This window comes from Lissotriton helveticus, chromosome 3_1 (assembly GCF_964261635.1).
Source record: "Lissotriton helveticus chromosome 3_1, aLisHel1.1, whole genome shotgun sequence".
NCBI lineage: Eukaryota > Metazoa > Chordata > Amphibia > Caudata > Salamandridae > Lissotriton > Lissotriton helveticus.
This window is the reverse complement of record NC_136061.1, coordinates 672,456,746-672,473,572: the sequence shown is the minus strand read 5'-3', so window position 1 is coordinate 672,473,572 and position 16,827 is coordinate 672,456,746. Positions and strand designations below refer to the sequence as shown.

Here is a 16,827-nt window from a genome sequence, read left to right as displayed (position 1 = left end):
GGTTCCTCTGAGCATAAGAGAGAAATTGAAAACTCATTTAAATACCTTATGCTCAGAGGGTATCATTGAGTCAGCTGATAGTTCAGAGTGGGTTTCCGCCATTGTAATTGCACTTAAAAAAAAATCTGGATTTGAGATTGTGTGGATTTCAGGTCTCTTAAAAACATTGTGGTGGATACTTATCCCTTGCCCCGTATTCAAGAAATGCTAGCAGCCGTTAATGGGGCTAAATTTCTTTCTGTTATTGACCTTAAGTCAGCGTATCATCAGGTAATTTTGGATGAATCCTCTAAGGATCTAACAACTTTTGTCACTCCTTTTGGTCTTTATAGATTTTTGAGGATGCCCTTTGGCTTGGCCTCAGCGGCCAGTGTATTTCAAAAGCTAATTGAGAATCTTTTTCAAGGGATTAAGGGTGTTCAGTCATTTCAAGATGACATTTTAATTTTTGCAGATAGTGGTGAACAACACAATTTAGTTCTTGATAAAGTGTTGAGTATCCTGGGTAACAAGGGGATGACCAGTAAGTAGGGATAAATGCAAATTTTTGGTAGAAGAGATTAACTACTTGGGACACAGAATAACTCCTCTTGGTATTTTTCCAAAAGAAGATCTTGTCAACACTTTAGAGAAGGTTAGCAAACCACAAGATAAGGATTCTTTGAGTTCTTTTTTGGGACTTGGAGAGTACTATTCCAGATTTGTCAAAGGATATGCTCTTGTGGTTGAACCTCTTAGACAATTATTAAAAAAAGGTTCAAAGTTTATTTGGACAAATGTACATGATGAGGCTTTTGTAAATGTGAAGAAGCTTATTACTAAAGCTCCAGGATTGAATATGTTTGATCCAAAAGGAAAGTCTTTTATCACTGTGGATGCAAGTGCCATTGGACTAGGAGCTGTTTTTACACAGATGGTGGAGGACAAAGAGAGTAATTTATTTTATTTCTAGAGGGATTCGAGGTGCAGAAAAGCACTACAGTACTAGTTTTTTGTGGGGAAGACCATTTGTTTTAGTGACTGATCATAAGCCTCTTGTTTTTATGATGGATGGTGTTAGTATTGGTAATGATTCTTCAAGACTTGTTAGACTTATTGCAAGATTGCAAGAATTTAATTTTGAAATGCAACATATTTCAGGAGGTAAGAATTTTACTGCGCACTGTTTGTCTAGGCTTCCTCCTTTAGATGAATGTGACAATGAGATCCTTGATCATCAGGAGTGTGTGGTGGCATTAGTTGATGCTATTGATTCTTGTAATGCTGCAGTTTCAGAGGGAGAGTGGTTGGAGGCCATGAATAATGATCCTGTTTTGTCTAAAGTGAAGCATTTTGTGGTTTATTATTATTATTATTATTTAAAATCTTATATAGCGCGCAGTTACCCTTGGGCATCCCAGCGCTTTTCCAGACAAGATCAGATGTTACTGGGGGACAGAATTAACGCACTAAACGGGGAACAAAAAGGTTTTAAGACCTTTGCGGAAACGCAGTGTGCAAGACTCGGCACGTAGTTTTAGAGGAAGCGAGTTCCAAATCTTTGCTGTATTAAATGAAAATCTTCTCCCACCCGTGCGGGCCTTTTTGACTCTCGGGACTAGCAAGAGATGTTTCCGATCAGATCGAAGCGTTCTGCTTGCTTTGTATGGAATAACTAGGTTTTTTAAAATAAGGGGACCTTTCCCTGAGAGGATTTTGTGGGCCGTGCAAAGTGCCTTAAAGGTCACTCTCTCCCGTACTGGGAGCCAATGCAGCGCCTTTAATGCCGGTTTCGCTGATTGCGTCCTCGGGATATCCATAAGCAGCCTTGCCGCTGCATTTTGGACCTGCTGAAGGGTCTTGAAGGTGGATTCAGGGGCGCCCAAAAAAATGGCGTTACTATAATCGAGTCTAGATGTTATAAGACCCTGAATCAACAGCTTCCTGGATGTTAACGGTAGGAGAGGGAAAATTTTTCGAGCCGACCGAAGCAGGGCATAGCACACTCCTGCAGTTTTCTTGGCTTGGGTGCGAAATGACAAGTCTGGTTCTAGCCAGACTCCCAGGCTCTTAATTACTTCTTTGGGGGCTGGGAAAACACCCATACATCTCGGCCAGTGGATCGAAGGGAAAAGGGGAGTTTTGCTCCCCAGCAGCAATATTTCCGTATTCGAACCGTTCAGCTTAAGGGAGGATTCTTCCATCCAAATATGAACATCCGACAGGCAAGAGTTCAAAGTGTCCGGGTTGTCGGCCAGATGGGATAAAGAAACCACCAGCTGCGTATCGTCAGCATAGCTGACGATTTTGATGTCATATGGGGACACTACATCCTCCAGGGGGGCCATGTAAACATTAAATAATGTAGGGCTCAAAGAAGAGCCCTGTGGCACTCCACACTGGAGGGGAATTGACTTGGAACTCTCACAGCCATCCCGAACCTGGTAAGATCGTCCGGAAAGGAAAGATCTCAGCCACTGCAGGGCCACCCCTGACACCCCTACCTCAGCCAGCCGCCGAATCAACACCTGATGGTTCACGGTGTCAAACGCCGCACTGAGGTCCAGGAGGATCACTGCCACTGACCCTCCTGAATCCAGAATCCGTCTAGCTTCATCGACGACCGCCAAAAGGGCCGTGTCGGTGCCCTGACCTGGGCGAAAACCGGTCTGCGAAACCCGGAGGAGTCCATTCGACTCCAAGAAGGCTGACAATTGCTTGTTGACCAGCCGTTCCGCGATTTTGCCCAGGCCCGGCAGCAGCGAGATGGGCCTAAAGTTCGACAGGTCCGTGGGGTCCAGATTAGGCTTTTTTAAAAGAGCCTTCACAACAGCAGTTTTCCAGGTAGGTGGCACCACACCCTGGACAAAAGAAGCGTTCATTAGGTCCGTCACGGGAGCCACAATGGATGCCTGTTTAAGGAACCTCATGGGAACCGGGTCCATGGGGGAACCACTTTTAACCAATGCTAAGGTTTTGGCTACCTCGCTCGCAGATACTGGGCCAAAGGAATCAAGATGGAAAGCCGTCTCTCCAACCAGACTTCCCAAAATCTGCTTCCCATTATCCTGAGACAGCATAGGCTGAGGTAGGGTATTTAGGATCTTCTCAATTTTTGTGTGGAAGAACTCAGCAAGCTCCGTGCATTTTTGTTTGTCATAAGTGGCCGCAGGCTCCGGAACTTTAAGCAGTTCTTTAACCACTTTAAAACTCTCCCTAGAAGAACTAGAGGCAGATTTAATACGATCTTCAAAGAATCGGGCTTTCGCCTGTCGAAGGGCGGACTTATAGCCCCTCATTGCAGCCCGATAATCTTCTCTCCTCGATAATTCCCAATTCTTCCTCCATAACCTCTCCAACCTTTTACACCCCTTCCTGAGTGTCCGAAGTTCTACAGAGTACCACGGAGCAGAACCTACTCTTTTCTCCCTCTTTTGAACTCTCTTTTTGGGGATAAGAGCGTCCAAAGAAGCAGATAACCAATTGTTAATATTGGCATCAGCCTTAACTGGGTCCGACTCAGGAGGGGGGGCATGTCTTCCAGCTTGGCGGTCCAGTTGTTAACCGTGAGTCTGGACCAAGCTCTATCCACTAGAAAGGCCTGCTTGGCACTTGTAGGCGGTGGATCAATTTGCCAGAGTGCTGATACCATGAAGTGGTCTGACCATGGAAGCGGAAGGGCCGGCCTAGCTGTAAAGCGGGGGATGTTGGAGAACATCGGGTCGAGTAGGTGTCCCTTTTCGTGAGTGGGCCCGATGGTTGGCCTTCTTGTAAAAATTTGGATGTTCATTGTGGAAGTTTTGCACAGATTGCTGAAGAACTCAGCATTGAGAATGATATACTTTTAAGGAAAGATTTGTTTGTTCCTCCTATAGGTATTAGGAATAAATTGGTTCAGTTAACTCATTCTGGACATCCGGGTGTTTCTGGTACAAAGAAATTACTCAAAGCACACTATCGGTGGCCTAGTATGGATGCTTTTATTGAGAAAATGGTGGATAATTGTTCTGTGTGTGTGAAGTCGGATAAGCATTGGAAGGTTTCCACTCAACCATTATCTATTCAAAAGGTTCCTGATGGTCCTTGGAATACTATTTCTATTGATTTCTCTGGTCCGTTTGAATGTATGGGCAGGGAGAATAGATTTTCTATCGCTGTTGTTGACAATTTCTCAAAGTGGATTTATTACACTTTTGTTGAGCATCCAGTAACTGATGTTGTGATTGAATTTTTAGACAAAATTTTCAGTATTGAAGGAGCTCCTGATACTATTCTGTCGGATAATGGGGTGCAGTTTATTTAAAACAAAATGAAATCATTTCTAGACAAGTTTGGGGTTCAATCTGAAAAGGCACCACTATACTGTCCTCGTGCTAATGGTCAAGTTGAGAGGGCTAATAGATTTTTAAAAGAGGGTATTCAGGCAGTGTTGGAGAGCAATTTAGATGTTTTGGAATTTTTTAGGGAAAAAGTTTGGAGTTATCTTACTCCAAATACTTGCACTGGAGTTTCACCCTATTTCTTAATGAGAGGGAGATAAGCAAAATACTTATTAACGCCTATGTTCAAAAAAGTTAATAATATGGATAATTTGGAGTCTGCAATTGACAAGGCTAAGGAGAACATTTCAGATTCACGCATATCTGGTAAAAGCTATTATGATTCTTTTCATAAAGTCAGAGGTAAGGACATTAAAGTGAATGATTGGGTTTTTATTGTAAACCCACTTTTCATAGCAAGGGTTCTTCTAAATTCACAAATCTTTACAAGGTTGAGAGAGTTACTGATTCGTCTGTTTTTCTCAAAGATAAGGGGTGGTGGAGTAAAAGTTCTGTTGTAATTCTCAAACCAGGGCAAGAATTTTTTTTGATAAAGAGGAGGATGGTGGCTCATGGGTTGATCTGAATTCGAGTTCTTTGTTAAATGCTAATTCTCAACCTAATGAAGAAACAAATGCCACATCTCAATCCAATGAAGAAACAAATTGTGATACTAAATCTTTAGTTCAAGAAACTGCTTCATCACTTAAAAGAAACTATAGATTGCCCTAGAAGTTTGATGACTATATTTTAGATGTTTAAGTTTCAATTTTATTTACAGCATTTTTAATTTTGTTGTTTTAAAAAGGATACATGTGGTATTGTGTCTTACCTTTATTTCTATGGTATTATGTTAGAATTTAGATGACCTCATAAAGGTTCTTAGAGTGTAATGATGTGTTTAGGATTCTGGAGGCTGGGAGTGGAGAAAACGGTTGGACATTGGTCAAGCTTGAAGTGTTTCCTGCGCATCAGTGGGTTTTTATTTAGCACTTAAATAAAAGGTGTATTTTTGTATTTTCCCGTCTCCCTCTCGTCTTTACAAAAAGAAAAAAGCATTTCAATATATTGGAAGAAAAAGCAAACATTTTGTGGTAGCACAATACCTTACACCGAAATCAAATTTAAAATTTTTATAAATGCCATGGTTTGTTTTTTGAATATTTTCCACTCAAGAAACAGACCAGACATTAAAAAGAATAAGGAAGTGTCAGATTGAAAAGGGAAGCGTTTGCCAAGGCCTAATTTACTACCACAGGATCCAGTCATTTGGTCTTCTGTAGGAGTCCCAAGAGCAGTTTTTTGGGCCTCCAGAAGGGTCATGCCAAGTACACCTTCTGCCTCAGGCACCAGTGGCAGGCGTGCATCAGATGGCCCTTCCCCCAGATACAATAAAGCATTTGTGTGCCAGAGCTTGTGTTTTTTTGTAAAATGTGACACGCAGGCAATGAAACAAAAACAACTCTTTTGAAAGCCTGATGTCAAGCCATATCCCTGCAAAAAATGCCTGCTGCTGGCTTTTACAGAAAAGCTGGATGGACTGGGGAGAAACAATGCGTTACAGGTATTTGAGGGGGTGAAGCACATATGGGAGCGATTTAGACAACACATACTTTAATGGAGTGCCGAATGAAAAAGAAACCAAGCATTTGCAATGCAATAAGTCTCGCATTTGCGATTGTTTAAGCTATTGGTATTGTAAATGGCAATGCCTTTTATTGATCAGTTTCGATAATTAACATATAAATAAAGGCATTGTTCTTTACAGTGCCAATAGCTCAGGTTTTTGTAAATGCAAGACCTATTTCATTTCAAAGAAGCGGCCGCCATTGTCCCGGACGTCTTGGGAAGTGAAGGTGCGCATGGCACGCTGAATGTTGCAGGAAAGTATGTTGTACCTACAGTAGGAGAAACTCATTAAAGAAAATAGTGCTTACAGACTAAATAAGACCTACTGTGTAACAACAGAAATAAAAGGACCAGTCCACATGGGAGTTTACAAATGAAGACAAGGCAGTACTAAGGAGGGACTAACAAGCCTATTAACGAATCATAAGCCAGCATTTACAAAGGACAATGAAACCAGCCAATGAAAAATATGGGGGAGAGTGAGCGGAGCTTCAACTCCATACTCAAATACAGCTTGCCTCACAGAGCAGTGCATGTGCTGCCCAGGCTCGACCTAAAAAGCACTACGGAAGCATTGCTGGTTCTCTTATGAATTCTATACTAGAATATGGTGTGCATGTACTGAGGATTAGCATAGGGTGAGATACCAAGTCTACAATATCTGCAAAATATGGTAGCAATATTCTCATTGAATTCATGGACGTTTAAAGCTTTAAAGCAGACTTAGGGCTTGGAAGGCGCTGGCCTGTCACAAATCGGATTTTCTACTTACAGACGTAGGTGGGGAGTACCTGGAAAAGGCAAGGTCCTGTTTGTTCTTCTTGGCTCATATCCATTGTGGGTCTCGGGCACACGCTGGCTAGAAATGGAGTTGTGAACCGAAAGAGGCCTGGGGTGAGCTTCGTACCCCGCATCAGTTTTGGGGGTGTTCTGCCACCGCCATGCAGTGCACTTCAAAGGCACCAAGTTCAGCACACCCAGAAGCAGTCCTGGTTGCCCTGGAGACAGGTGCATGATGCAGGTCCGTGGTACCCCTCTGCCCTGGGATGCCTCGGGCCTTTCACGCCTCTTCCTCGCTCGCCCCTCTGTCCAAACTCCCACACGACGGGAGGACAGCGGACCCACGCCGCACACCCCAGTAATACAATAAGCCTCTCCGACTTAACCCCCAGCTCGCCGGAGACAAGGCGTGGTTGCCGGGGAAACTCGTTGAGCTTTCTGAAGTATCCTGTAGTGGTGACGGGATGGGGGAGGGGACTGGGGGTGACTGCTCGGCAGTTGGTGGAAAGAGGGGATCATTTCCCAGCTGAGAAAGTGCACAAACAGGAGCCTCTTCTACAGAAGAGCAGGGATGGGAATTTGGGGGAAGATACTAGCTATGAGTCAACATGTCACTGACAAACGATGCCCAAAGGCGCACCGTGCACCAGAGGTTACACGGTATATCCTAGGTCAACTTTACAGTTCTGCTCATCGGACACGGTCACTCTGTGCTCGACCTCACAGACGCAAGGCAGCAGGAGGGGGGAGGGAGTTACTGCAAACTTCCTGCACTGGGAACATCTTTTGATTTCAGACTGAATATAGTACTATTCTTCATTCACTCAAGGTGTGCCTCTTCTTATGGGGCAAAATATGCAGTGCTTTCATGTTTACAAGAATACAGGCATGCCTACTCACACGCAGGACTTTAAGTGGGCCGGGTCCTTAAAAGCAGGTGCCGAGACGGGTCCCTATCGGGCTTTCCAGTTTTTCCCTCATCCTCGGGGTGAACAAAAATCTAAATTCTGCAGCAGTACTACTGCTCAAAGCCTTTGATGTAACGTCAAAAAGACTTGTTTTAGTACTTTCACAGTTTCATCATTTCAGAACTGAAGCATTTTCAATATTATATACGACAAGGCCGTAGTTGTTGCCTATTTATCTTATGCACTAACAACCATTGACAAAGCCATTAGTCCTGGCTTGTTGTAGGTGTAATGTTACTTGTGTTTTAGATCTGGAGGCAATAAAAGAAGCAGGAAAACACAGTCGGGAGCCACACTATGCTGAGCACAGACTTAAGTTCCGTTTTTTAAGCAAACACCTTAATTACATCGGTCACGCCCCTTTACGAGACCCCCCCGCCCCCACACAGTTTTGTCATCCCACTTAAAGCCCCGCGGACACGTAGGCTGCCCCCTCTTTCATCCGCCGAGTCGTTTAGGCATAAACGAGAGGCGTCCTCTTGGCTTTTTAGTCTTCAGCAGTTAACATACTGGGATTTCATGTCTGGCTTGACGGATCAGCCGTCTGCGTGAACTAACATTACAACACCACTAATGAGCTTGGCTCCACCCAGGAATAACAGTTTCTCATCAAATGCTATTTATTGGCTGTTTTGTGTGTCGTTTCCTCTCCTGGTAAGTGATTGCACCGCCAAGCATGAAGGACTATTTTACATCTTTGAAAGTACACTGAAACACCACGCTATAAATTATGTAGCCCATTGATGCACTCTTTATAGAAAACAATACTTATTGTTTTGCATTTTCCACTGCTATAGGCTTTAAAAACATATTTTTTCTGGAATCAAAATTCAAGCCAAACCTATTGAATTTGCCAATGCTTATTCAGCTTATGGGTGCAATGCTCAAAACAAAACTACAAATCCCAGAATGCACACCGCTGAAGCCAAACACCTAAGGCTGAAGGTGTAACAGAGCATGAGGACAGAAGGCAACTATAAATCGAGCAAGCTTAAACAAATGCCACAAATTGCCCTAATTTTGTGTGTCACGGACAAGTGGAATGTTGCAAAGATCATGCGACTGGACGCTTTAGTTCAGACCGCAGCAGCTGGTGCATTACCTCTTCATCTGTCTCGCCCGCCACAGTCTTCACTATGTGAGCAACAACCCCTGGAGACAGAACCTTCAAAGCTAAAACATCCTGCAGTCTAGTTTCTCATCCCCTCAAAATGGCAGGCTTCCTCTTCCTACCCAATTACATAAAAGGAAGTCAGCCTCCTGCAGCTTTCTGTTTTAGTTGCCTCTGGTGATGGATATTCAAACAAGCTAATCAGGTAAGATTGAGATTTGTAAATAATATGCTAAAGGTATATGGGTTGAGATCCTTCGTAGTAGATTCATGGTCCAGTTATGGAGGTCCTGCTATCCTGGACATATTTTATTAGTTTGATGGCGACTCTCACTAACGAGCTAAAGTGGATTAATGATGGAGGATCTGCTGAGTGGACCAAGGGTCAGTGCAATCAGTAACAGAGCATGTCATGTTGTTATCTGAAACGGGCTGTTCAGCTCTGCCTGCTCAAAGAATGTTGCATCCTCCAGTGGAAGAGTGCGTTCCCTTCTGGGCTTTTTTCTTCTCTCAAAGTTTTTATTAAGGTTTTCACAAAGAAACAGATACAATCAGTGTATTTTGTTAAATTTTTAAAGGCATTTAGAAGAGTAAAGCAAAAACTCAGCAAGATATGTATGCAGTCTAGAGTGTCGACACTGCTGAAAGCTAAAATGGAACCTTAACAGTGGCGGCGTCTTGCAAAGGTAACGCAGTGAGGAGGGGGGCAGGGCTGGGGTAGTGGTGTCCGACATACAGGTGAACATAAATAAATAAACATCTGAAGTCGTATGCCGTACTCCACTACCCTCCCACCCAGCCCGCCTCCCCGCACCACAGCGTTACCTTTGCGAGCCGCCACTGAACCTTACGCATACACAGCAAAACTCCCAAATACCTCTGGGACACCCAACTTTGATCCTTCTAATACAAATCACCCCCCCCTAATAGCCCCAACCCTCCCGTAGCTCCCCTCGCCACTCGTATCCGATACCCAGGGTTGGGTTGAGATCAAAAATCGGCCCGGGCACACCTAAGACTAGCGTTTCGAAATGTAAACAGCAGCGCTGTGGCACCAGGTATTATCTCTCGGCCGCATGGTAATAGGAAGCTAATACTCTAAACTTCACTATTTATACGAGCGTCCAATTTGTGCCCTGGATTTTGATAATTATATTGCCCCTGCACAGAAAACAGTTTTCACCGTTTACTGTTGTTCGATGATGTTGCAAAGTCGTGAAGAAAATCACACTTACTTTATGGCAGAAACTACTTGCTGTGTTAAGTGAAAACTCCAGGTCGTCGTTAGATATGTGCCTTTGTGAGTGCATTTCTTCCATAGCAAGCATTTAAATAAAAAAGCGATCGCAAAAGTGATCACTAATGTAAAAAAAAAAAAAAAAAAAACGAGCGTCCGAATTGTGCCCTAGATTTTGATGATTGTATTGCCCCCTGCACAGAAAACCGTTTGCATAGTTTACTGTTGTTCGATGCTGTTGCAAAGTCGTGATGAAATTCACACTTACTTTATTGGCAGAAACTACTTGCTGAGTTAATGGAATACTCCAGGTCATCATTAGATACAAGCCTTTTTGAGTGTATTTCTTCCATAGAAAACATTTAAATAAAAAAGGCCGCGCCACTGCGAGCCATGTGTCTTCAATTATTGTGCCCGTGTCTGGGCATGATAATTGAAGACATATGGGCTTTGGTGCACGTAACAGACACCAATAGGCCATAAGCGGAGCAATGCTCCCGCCTTTGGCCTATAGCGTGCTCTGTTAAAAAAACACGCGCACACAAAGCCCAATAGCGGAACCCAAAAGGAAAAGCACACACATGTGCGTGTGCGATTCCAGGGTCCGTTTCTAAACCCCCCTACAAAACAGCTCGCCTGCGCGAGCACTGCTGCCAAGTGCATCACGAGGGGCGAGCCCTAAAAAGAATATCCCTAAAAATGTGAGCAGTGAAGAATACAGTCAGAAAATAAAAGGTATCATGAAGAGACTTTTCTCTAGGGGAGGGGCAAACACAAGAGAGTAAGACAAGTCATTGTATACGAAACAAGCAAATGACAGCGGCAATAAAGTCAACAAACTGCGAGCTGAATGTCTGTCCATAGTAGGTATTTCGAAACAAGACAGCTTGTGCTGCCTGGTAGGCTACACCTAAAAATGGCCTGTAATTGCTACCACATTAAAAATGCTGCCTACTATAGCTCCGGGTCTCACATGCATTGAAGAGCAAATCCTAATGCCAGACACTGAGACAGAGCGTCTGGAAATTGACACACAAACATGCAAACAGCACATGTACCAAATCTAACTGATCGAGGGTTACACTCAGATACAGTACATCAAGCATGTTTCCCTACAGGTACAATGAACTAAGCATGAACTGCTGTAGGGCAGGAGGGTGTTGGCTTAGGATGGTCATGCTTCCACAGAATTAAAGACAAGCAAGTGGGATAGTCAGAGGATAACAAGCTTCCATACTCACAGTCTATGTTATTTGCAAGCACACGGATACACTGCTCGTAGAGTGACATCATCTTAGGTAGGTAGGCAGTCTTCGTGCCAGAATAGACTTGCATCTTGGAATTGAATCTGCGCCCAGTAAAGCCAGCCTCATCCTCTTCCAATACTGATGGGGCTACTAATAGGAAAAGAAGAGAGCAAGGTCACCACATTACAGCTGTCACAAACTCCAATTAATAACTCTGGCAAAAAGGCATCATGGGCTGTGCATAGAAACCTTTACTACAGATGCAGAAAGAAAAGAAGGAGGGACAAGAGACCTAAAGGGCCCCAAAATATCTCATCTCCTTTCCTATTCCCTCATTATTCATAGTATGTACACAACTTACTTTTCTTCTTCTGTGGTGAGAAGGGAACTGTCTCAAGAGTAGGCAACGGGCGATAATTTGGCTGTATAGGGGGCAAGGGAATATCTGGTAACACTGGCACAGCATCAATCTTAATCTGCAAGGAAAAAACAGGCATCAGGTACACAGTAATGGATTCCGCCTGGAGAAAAGCACTAGCCTAAGTAATCAATCCAAGCATTTCAAAAGACAGTAACAGATTTGAGTGATGCACAAGCAGCAATAAGGAGCTGAACCCTAAAGCATGAATTGGGCATCCTAATATACAAGAACATGAGCAATGCTGTGGGCACAATAATTGTTTTGACCAAGAGCAATTCACCAAGCCCCTTGTAACAGACATCAGCCCAAGTGATGCTGCAGATGAAGTAACACTCATCTGCTGCACCACTCAGCAGAGTAATGGACTCAACCTCTAACAAAATATGAAATGCAGCAATGATCCGCACAGAAAAAAAGACGAAGTAATGGATTTGGTTCACAGAAATATACCAGGCAGGGTATTGATTGAAGCCACACGCAATACACAACAGATCAAACATTAGCAGCAGGCACACAATTGACAATCAGAATTGATGCATAGGACACAATAAAATAAAAAAACCTTAACACAGTGTGACTCATAAGGAGCCATAACAGACTCCATCTCAAAAAATGCACAAAACGCTGCAAAAAAATAGATCCTGAGTGAAGTACCAGACGATGCTCATATTCTGAATCCAACATATCGCGAAAAGACTGTGCAAGCAGTAATAGACCTAAGACTCCACCAGACAAAGTAAGGGTCAACCCCGTTCCCCCCCACCACCCATCCCACTCGAGTTTTGCACTAGCCGCCACTGCAAATGGCTACATTTTTTACATTCCTTGGGCAACCAGACTGATCAAAACTTGCTTGCAAGCAGATTTTCTTCATGGTGGTAGAAAATGAGAAGAAAGAGAAGAATTAGCAAAGTACTCCTTGAAAGAAGGAATTCAACAGGTTTCCTGCAAAAAAGGTTCGAGGACCAAGCAGCAAGTAGAGCACAGGGCGTAGTCACTCATCCTGCTAGGGACTCTGCCTACCACAATATCAGACAACCCTTACAATTTGTGAGTTGCAAATTGCGTCCTTTTGCGACTCATTATAATTTACAACAGTGTCTCAGACGCTGTATGCGATTCCTAATGGTGTCGCACGCTGCATGTGTCATTTATATTCATGAGGAAGGTGCAATTTGCGACCCCATTGGAAATGGCTGGCACTCCCAGGAATGGTGTGCTGCTGGGGTCAGCAGACCACCATGTCTGTGACTGCGTTTTAAATAAAGCTGTTTCCTTTTTCTTTCAAATGCAGCCTGTTTTCCTTAAAGAAATACGGGATGCATTTAAAAAAGAAAAGTGAAACGCTGGTTTCATTTTTTAAGATTACGCAGTGGTCCGTGGGACCACTGCCTGCTCTTAGAAAATATTTTCACATCCATTCACAAAGGGGAAGGGGTCCCCTGGGTACCCCTTCCCGTTTGCGAGTGGCCTACCAACTACTTGAAGTAGGTAGTAAACTACGAGTATTTTGCGACCGCAATTGGGGGTCGCAAAACAATTGTACATTGAAGTACGAGTCGCTATTAGGAAGGGACGGCCTTGGCAAGCCCATTCATAGGAGTGAGTCGCAAACCCTATTTTGTGAGTCTGTAATAGGTTACAGTCGCAAAATATGGTTTGTATGTGGGGCATACCAATTTTCCAGTCGCAAACAGGCCGATTTCCCTTTTGCAACCGTAAAAAAAGGTTGTACATCTGGCTTCCTGTCCCTTCCCTCATGCGCCTCTCTGTCTGCAAGGATGCAGGAGCACTACAATCGAATCCGTTACCACTGCAGATTATTTGTTAAAATTGTTAAAATTACATAAAGTGATTCTACTTGTAAAGGGCATGGTTTAAGGGCAAATCTGAGTTTCCTCTTAGCTCAGCAATGATAGCAATCAACTCAGGACAACAGGACCATGCCTCCAACATAACTAAAATTAAAACAAAAGTGACTTTTGCTAAGAATTAATATACTTGTTTCAACAGAGAACTAGACAAATTATGGATTAACAAGCAACACAGAGCACCCCAACTGTTCTAACAAAGACCTGCAATCAAGCTAGGAGATTCCTAACTCAATGCTTTATTTTCAATAGTGAAGTTTAAAAACACAAATGTACCACATGCTAAATATAACCTTAGAGCTCAGAACATCATCTTTCCATCCATAGTTCCCATTACAAGAGCTATCCATGGTGAATTGGGATGTAGCCGTCACCCTTGTGCAATAATGTACTATAGTACTATATCCTTATAGAAGTGGTGTGTCTTATTTTAACAATGTATTCTGGCTCTGTATTACATATTGTTTGACTCTATGAATAGCCTTGTTTCCACAACCCAAAATCAAAAAATACAAATCAAATAAAAATAAATTACTCCATATTTGCAATGCCTATATTGTTCTTTCCAAACACTTTCTGACCCCGATCTAGCCAGGCAGTCTTCTCTCTGTCTTTCAAAGGCACTTGTGTTTCCTGAAACTGTTTCAACTATTTTCAAGTGTATTTGGACTATACAAATTTCACTGTTGGATTACTTTTTCCACAGAAATAAAATATTCTTGCTCACAGAAGTCAAATTGTTATGTGGCTTAAAATGACCATTTATAACCAGCAGTGACCAATTCCATTTCAAGTTTCCTTGGGTGCAAGACAAGGGGTATTAGACAATGGATAACTTCATTTGCGTATTAAACATACAATCACATTGCAGGTTAGCAGGCTTATTTTCCTGGAAAGAAAAAATATCAAAGACACTCAGCAGTCTACAAGCAGAAACCTTAAGCTTTCCAGGAACAAAAAAATAACATCAGGGTAGGTAGCTTTATCCCTCCATGTCAAAAGAGAAAAGTAAAGCCATTTAAGGGCTTCCTGTGGCACAGCAACCCAACCAGAGTGGTGTGGCTCACTGGTTAGAGGTGGCAGACCCGGGAGCAGAGGACGGCCCGGGACCAGGGTTCAATTCCCGACGCGGCAGGGTCTTGACCAGGGTCAACGGACTCGATAATTCTCGCCTCAGTGCCTACTCTAACTAGGGATCACACTTGGCAACTCTGGGCATTAGCTTGCCTCATCTCCACAACGGCCCCCCACATACACCGGGGATGCCTGGTTTCACCTTGGAGATACCCAGTAGGGACCATCTCACAGGGAAAGCCAGGACGGGTTCACCAGCGGTCTACAGCGCAGAGATACTCCTTCGGGAGTCGATTCTAGCGCTTTAGAAACCCACAATCAATCAATCAGGTGGCTATATGACTGGGTAATAATGAAACATAATCTGGGAACCTGAAGAGCCGTCATTCCAGAAGCTTTTACCTTTTTGGGTTTGGGAGGGGGTGAAGGAGTCCTTTCACGCTTCACATGGGAACTCTTTTTGTTAGTCTGTGAAGATTTGTTACTTTCCTTTGTCCCATTCTGTTTGTTGCTGCTGCTACTACTACTGCTCGCCTTTGCTGGAGCAGGGGCAGGGGGTGGCTGTGGGATAGGCGGTTTCACAGGTTTTTTCTTCTTTTTGGGAACATCATAACTCAGGTAAGACTCAAAGGACATAGTTGGCTGTTCAAATGTATCGTCCGTGTCAGCGTCTACAACAGAAGAAAATTTAACAGATTTCTTTTCTGGTGGGCTAGTGTCTGTGGAATGGCTCTTACTTTTCCCCTCCCGCTCAGGCCGGGCCTTCTCATGATCTGCACTCCGACTTTCCGTTTCAAGATAAGTACGATCACTTTTACTTTTTTCCACATCACGGTGCTTCGGTTTTCGGACAAGCTCATGACTCTCGTCGGGATGCACCTGTGACCGCTCTTTTTTAAATGTGCTGGGTGCAACAGGATGCTCGCGCCTATCTTCAGAGTGTGGAAAAGACTGTTCTTTCTTTGAGATGCTGGGTGGCGTTATGTGCTCTTGTCCTCGGACCCTCTTAGCATCAAGACCCCCACTCTGCCAGTTCTGAAGATTATCTCGGCTGCTACCCGCTGAACACTGCTCCCTGTGTGGCTCCTTCAAAGAGGGCTTGGATAGTCTCTCATGGCTCTGACTGTCCTCTGTGCGATGTTTCTCGCGGTGTGAAGGTCTGTGTTCCTTGTTGTGGCGCTGTGCTGACTTGTCTACAGACTCCCGGTAACCCTTATCTGGCCCTCCAGACAGAGGATCCCAGGAGGAATAGCTCTTGTTAGTTTTGCGGTGAGAGCTGTTCAGTTCAGGCTCATGTTGGTCTATGTAAATAAGTGGTGGGCTGTCAGGAGCTTCCTCCACATGGCTATGTTCATTGTCTGAATCTTCCCTGTCAGAGTACTGGGCATGCGGTGGCGACTGCCACCTGTCCTCCTCTTGCATTCTGTGAACACGCTCTGCATCTTTCCTGTTCTTTTTGCCCAGAATGTCCTGCTCCATAGGTTTGCTGCGAGCGGGCTGGACTGCAGCTCTGTACTGCCTTTCCCCTTCATCTTCATAATCCTGGGGAGAAGAATCTCGTGCACGCTTTTGAGAACTACTTCGGTCAAGTTCCCGCTCCACAGAATGGACATTATTTCTGCAGAGAGAAGGAAACAAAGACAGGTAAAGGATCCATTTAATTTGTAATGTGGATGAGAAGAATTTTGAAGTAAGGCGAGGTGGGGAAAAAATGTTAGAGGTGGAAGTAATCAAATGTTAAGAGCCAAACCAAGAAAGATAAAAACATTTTGGAGGAGTGTGAGGAAGGAGTAAGATGAAGAACCCAAGGGGGACTAACCAAATCACAGGATGAACTAAACAAGGGGAGGAAGAAGACAAGCTTTTTGTCACTTTCCAATAAGCCGATGTGCTTAAAGGAGTTACATCTGGCAGCTAACATTAGTAAGCAATTGAGATCCTGCGAAATGTGCCTGTGTATTATTTTAAAGCAAAAATACGCTTCTAAAACAGCTAAACTGTGCCAATATAAAATGTTGGGCATTAACATATCATTACTCTGTGTGTTCCACTAAGGCAGAACCAAAAATATCCTGTCATTGCTGATCAATTGCTTGGTTTGATTTAAGCTCCAATTTTGATAAAACCAGGCCATTCCCCTAGATTGATTTTGGGTGCTGATGTTCAGTATTGTTCTCAGTCGCTTCTCATA

The 16,827-nt window shown here is 43.7% G+C and overlaps 1 protein-coding gene across 1 annotated transcript in view; it reads right to left on the bottom strand.

Annotated features, from left to right (window-relative positions):
- Positions 1-16,827, bottom strand: part of ELOA (elongin A) — a 146,632-nt gene that overhangs the window by 84,221 nt on the left and 45,584 nt on the right. Inside the window, exons 4-6 of the mRNA XM_078680807.1 lie at positions 15,039-16,254; positions 11,632-11,746; positions 11,265-11,420 (exon numbers count right to left, since the gene is read on the bottom strand). Of these exons, the coding sequence (XP_078536933.1) occupies positions 11,265-11,420; positions 11,632-11,746; positions 15,039-16,254 (1,487 nt within the window). The remainder of the gene's footprint in view (positions 1-11,264; positions 11,421-11,631; positions 11,747-15,038; positions 16,255-16,827) is intronic.